The 5,629-nt window shown below is 42.8% G+C and overlaps 1 protein-coding gene across 1 annotated transcript; it reads left to right on the forward strand.

Annotated features, from left to right (window-relative positions):
* Positions 1-563: 563 nt before the first annotated feature.
* On the forward strand, positions 564-1,430 carry LOC124277799 (probable serine/threonine-protein kinase DDB_G0271538). Its single transcript, XM_046713513.1, has one exon. The coding sequence runs from the start codon at positions 564-566 to the stop codon at positions 1,428-1,430; it is 867 nt and encodes a 288-aa protein (XP_046569469.1).
* Positions 1,431-5,629: the final 4,199 nt, after the last annotated feature.

The following is a 5,629-nucleotide window of genomic DNA, read 5'->3' on the forward strand; positions in this document are numbered from 1 at the left end:
CCATGTAGCCCAAGAAATGAGACTTGAGAATTCCCATAGAAATGATGTCATGGATGATGTGATTACCAAAACAACGAGCCGCTCTGGCTTGAGTCTGGTCGAGGATTTCCCTACTGAATACACAGATCCTCATTTTATTGACAACCTCATCCGCAGGTCTTTCAGTGATGAAGCATCATCTTCCAGAAACATGATGTCACTTGCCGATGAACTACAGACCGCAAGCATGGGACTGCAAATCCAACATGGATATACAAGGAATACAATGAGTCTTGCAATGGAACTAGCCCAGACACAGGAGATCTCACCAAGGAAGTCTGTCCCATCTGTCGAAGTGTCAGGACATGCATCCTCAGATATGTCCTCCCAGGAACAACAGGAGCTGATGAGGAAGCAGATGATGTCCTTTGAAAAAAGCTAAACTTTTGTCCCACAAAGCCGTGGTAGGTAAACTGCTATCTGCACGCAGTGAGAAACAGATTTCGAACACTCTGTCAGCTGTCAAAGTAGTCAGTGAGATTAAAGTTGCCGAAGAATCGCCAATCAAAGTCACTGATGATGTCATGCTCCGTGTCTTCGGCTTTGATCCCAGAGTCTCACCTTTCACAGTCAACGGCTACCCACTTCTACCTTCCATGAGTGAGGATCTGGACCACATCGACCTACCAATTCTAGAGAAAAGGGATGTGCGGTTTGCTAGGAAAGATGATGGCATGTTTGTGTGTGTTGGTCAGGGTGCGTACGGCCGTGTGTACCTGGCGGAGATGTCTGGACGAGAGGGGAAGCTTGTGGTGAAGGACTATATCAATGAAGGCGTCACGTGGGAAGTGATCCAACACGAGGCCAGGCTCTTGAAGTACCTCACAGACACCAACTTCGTCCCTGAGTTTGTGGGATTGATAACGTCCTCTGCATCCGAAGGTGGACACTCCTTGGTACAGGAGTACTTCGGCAATGGCCTGACCATCCTGAAACTGTTACAAAGCCAAGATGAGCTGAGCAAGACGACCTGGATGAGCATCTGTTGCCAGCTTGCTGAAGGACTCCAGGCAATCCATGCTAAGCATGTCCTCCTCAATGATGTAAAGAGTGACAATGTACTTGTGGACCTAACTTCTGGATTGCCTGAAATCAGATACATCGATGTAGGAATGGCTACTTACAGACAAGGGCTTCAGTTCGAGTGTTCCCGACCTCATATTGATGATCATAATTACTTGGCCCCAGAGGTGTGCATGGGGTCCCACTCTAGCCCCTTGTCGGACATCTACAGTCTGGGACATCTCCTGGGACATATTGGCAGGAAGAGTCAGATCCCAGAGTTGGAGAGTGTGAGTCAGTCCTGCACCCAGCAGCTGCCCATAGACAGGATGTCACTGACCACTGTCAGGGCCGAGCTGGACCTCATCTCCAGCGCTGTAGGGGGATAGAGGAGGAGGGGTAGAGAAGGAGGAGGAGTGGGGGAAGGGGGCCTAGGGAAACAGGCAGATTCTCAGTAAAAGACTGTCTCCACGATTTCATAGACACTCGCAACGAAATCACATCCACTCCTCCTACAGATATTTAGAAGCATCTTTGCATTAATTAATGCAATTGATTATGTGTATACGTTAATTGTTATAATTATTATTGGGGCGGTGGGATAACCTTGTGGTTTAAGCGTTCGTTCGTCACGCCGAAAACCCGGGTTCGATTTTCCACATTATTACTATGTGTGAAGCCCATTTCTGTTGTCCCCCCGCCGTAATATAGCTGGAATATTGCTGAAATCGTCGTAAAGCCATACTCACTCACTCATTCACTATAATGATCGTTAGTTGTGAGGGATGTACAGCATGACGTGACAGGTCAAAACAGGCACCACCATCCTCCTGTACAAACGAAGACACAACAGCCTCCGGGTAGTCCGCTTCCTTGCCTTGGAATGTGGCGAACAGAAGTGGTTTAATAGGTAGAGAGGTGGAATGAGTGAGTGAGTTAAGTATACAGTGAGAAAACCTCTCTTAAAACATTCAGATGATAATTTTAAAAATGTTGAAAATATATTTTGATGAAATGGTTTGTCACAACAAAAAAACAGTTTTCATTGGATACTTCATATTGAAGTGTGCTATCTGAAGGTATATTGACATGTTCCATCCATATTGATTATTTATATAACATTGAAGCCAAGCTGTGTTCAGTCAGTGCCAAACTGTTTGTTAATTATTATCATAAAGATTATTATATATATGCTGTTATGTTTTGTTATGTAAAAATGGTCCCTACATATATGCAGGGATAATCTACAACCTATAGCATCCCTGATATATGTAAGTGTTACACACACTAGTGCTATGCAAAATGTATAAAAACATATGTTTAGATATACAATTAATGGTATTTTTATTATGTTTTTGTTTACATAATAAATTATTTATTATGAAAAGGTGTTTTGTGATTTTATTGACAAATATTAGGGCAGTGGAAGAAAGGGAAGTGGATGAGGTCAAGTTTCGGGGAAGCTGGAGGGTGTGAATTAATTCTGTAGCGTTAGCTACTAGTAGGGACATCATTGGCCACAGCCCGAACCGCATCTATTGTTTACAGTTTGTGTTCCGGAAAACAGAGTAACTATCCTCTGGATCCTCTCCCTTGGATCTTGTGATGTCAAATTATAACATAGAATTGGGCTAATTTCAAAAAGCGGAAAAGGATTCTTCTCAAACTTTTTTATGCATCAATGTCAACACTGTTTTACAGACCAAACATATCTAAGAGGTATTTCTATTTGAATTGATGACGCGCCCTCTTGCGTCACTGTCGCTGATTTCATTCTTCTGGGGGCGGTGGGGTAGCCTAGTGGTTAACGCGTTGGCTCGTCACACCGAAGACCCGGGTTCGAATCCCCACAAGGGTTCAATGTGTGAAGCCCATTTCTGGTGTTCCCCGCCGTGATGTTGCTGGAATATTGCTAAAAGCGCCGTAAAACCAAACTCAGTCAGTCAGTCAGTCAGTCATTCTTCCGTCCAACACCTCAGTGGTTGCATTCCGTTTGTTTGGTACATCTTAGAGTCACTACATTCCACCATGGTTGATTTGAAAGCTTATCTCTTGTTCATCTAGACAATTGGTCTTCAACAACCAGGCTTGTCGTACGTCACGTATATCAGTAAGACCGGATGGTCAGACTTGGTGACTTGGTGACCTGGTGACTTGGATCGATGCTTATGCCGGTCACATAAATTGCATTGTGTGCAGCATCTATATGCACTGTAGGCCTGTGGCTTGACAAGTTCCTGAATACAGATTGATTGACACACGTGATATAATGGGAAAATTGAACACGACTCGTTCACTCTGACGTTATACAGTTTACGGAAGATTACAAACACGCGAAGATTGCGTTAAACAAACTAACAAACAAACAGATCCGGATTTGGGTGACGATTGTGGTCACAGGGTATGACCGCACGACAACGTCCACCAGAAACTTAGCCCTGCCAATCAGACCCGTGCCAGTTATATTCGGACACTGGACGTAATGCCCATAGACATGTTATTTTAGGGTCGCATAAATAATTTTCATGAAGTGAGTTTAGGATGGATCTATGTAAAATTTGACTGGCAAATTTGAAATGTTCTCTGCTCTGCGCACATAATTTTAGTTCAATTCTCCGACCACTATTTAACTAATGACATCACATTTATCAACTTGCGTATGGTTCCACAATGCACAATCCCATAGGCCGCCATGTTAAAGGAGTGCACGTCAATGTACATATGTTGATTAACTTGTTGCCATTCGATAAATAAGCAACGGAAAATTAAACAGAAATTATGTGATTGTAGGTAAGATGATTCCCTCACAAGTTTGCAAAATTTGACTTGGATCTTACGAAAATGAAATTCATTAAAATTATTTATGCTACACTAAATTAACATGTAAGTCTATGGAAATTACGTCAAGTGTCCGGAATATAACTCGCATCGGTTCGTACCATCATCTTCGATGATGCAGAGAATTATGTCGCCATGCAACGACGGAAAATGCCTAGAACCATCAGCCACCACGGCTTCCTTTCAGATCTGCCGAAAGTCCCTCTATCAGCAACACTGCGGCATTGTTCTCGCTCCTGACTACAATTCGATTTAATGGCGATCTTGACCATCGATACACAGTCGATATTTGGCCTCATGCAGACTCATCTAGAATCTATGTAGGTGTAGGTGCGTGTGAGATACGCGCACGTACATGCGTGTTTTAGTGTATGAGCGTTTGTATGAATGAGTGAGTGTAAGTGAGTTTCTGTGCGTATGCAGTTAACCAATCTGATAAATTTCATCTGCACGCATTGGACATATTCTAGCAAGGGTCCACGAGGGCTGTCAGGCGGGTGTCTGATTGGGTTCTTGTTCAGGACATCCTGTATTTTTACACTTCTGAGAAAATCGCGAAATATCCTTTCTAGAATTATTTAAGTTTCACCTTATGTATTGAAATAACCAACCCAATGGAACGCCTTTATATGCATTATATCGTGATATTTGATTGAACCAACAAGGAAACTGGATACTGACTCACCTTTACGGGACTTGGTAATGTCTGGCCGTGAAGGTCCGGGGTAGAATTGGTCTTCAGTAACCCATGCTTGTCGTAAGAGGCGACTAACGGGATTGGGTGGTCAGACTCGCTGACTTGGTTGACACATGTCATCGTATCCCAATTGCGTAGATCGATGCTCATGCTGTTGATCACTGGATTGTCTGGCCCAGACTATTTATCTACCTCCGCCATGTAGCCTGAATATTGCTGAGTGCAGTTAAAGTCTCATTAAACCAGTTATCTACTGAGTGAAAGAAACAGGATGAAACTGTACTGAAGCAAAGTCCACGGATACCCTGGCTTGATAATGATTGTGGACAGACTGAGTAATCACATACACCTCGTATATTCCAACAACGGACTGTTATCCATGGGGTCGTTCAAAAACTTTCAAATGCCTGACAAAGAGACGAATTGTTGTTGGCTGGGATAAATCTTATTTAACGAAACCCAAATCCTACGGGAAGACCTTTGTCTGGACTGCACATTCCTGTAACGGATTGGTTTCTCCAAACTTCCAAATCCCTGACAAATAGACGAACCATTGTGGACAAGGATCTCATTATAAAGAGTGCGCAAATCTTTCGAGAAAACGTTTTTCTTGGCGTCCTGTGTATCAATACAATGCATTACATTATTGCTGTCAGCTGGTTGTATATCTCAGTATCGTTGTCAGTGTTAGCTTGCCATAACATGAAAGACATAAAACTGGGACAGCCTTAATAGAATAAAGTCTATTTTCAGTCGATTTAAAACAGGCTAAACCTCACATAAAAACGTAATCAACGATCGATTTCAATTACATCTTCACGGCTTTCCAGATCCGCTGAAGAAGCTGCCTGTCGATTGCATTTTCAATCACTTAGCTCTTCACACACATATATAAAACATTACTGAAACAAAAACGCTTTTTGTGTGTACAAAACACGACACATGGATGGAATGATGTTGTTAACAAGCCTAAAACGTTTTTTCCTTTGACAAGAATGCATTATATGTACATGTCAGGTGGGAGAAAGTAGGCGAACGCGTGCTCTGATCCAA

Source organism: Haliotis rubra, unplaced genomic scaffold (assembly GCF_003918875.1).
Source record: "Haliotis rubra isolate DU_JTF1 unplaced genomic scaffold, ASM391887v1 Scf2278, whole genome shotgun sequence".
In the NCBI taxonomy this organism is placed as follows: domain Eukaryota; kingdom Metazoa; phylum Mollusca; class Gastropoda; order Lepetellida; family Haliotidae; genus Haliotis; species Haliotis rubra.

Excerpts from the sequence above, each read along its gene's own strand:
- LOC124277799 (XM_046713513.1), top strand. The coding sequence starts at position 564 with ATGCTCCGTGTCTTCGGCTTTGATCCCAGAGTCTCACCTTTCACAGTC.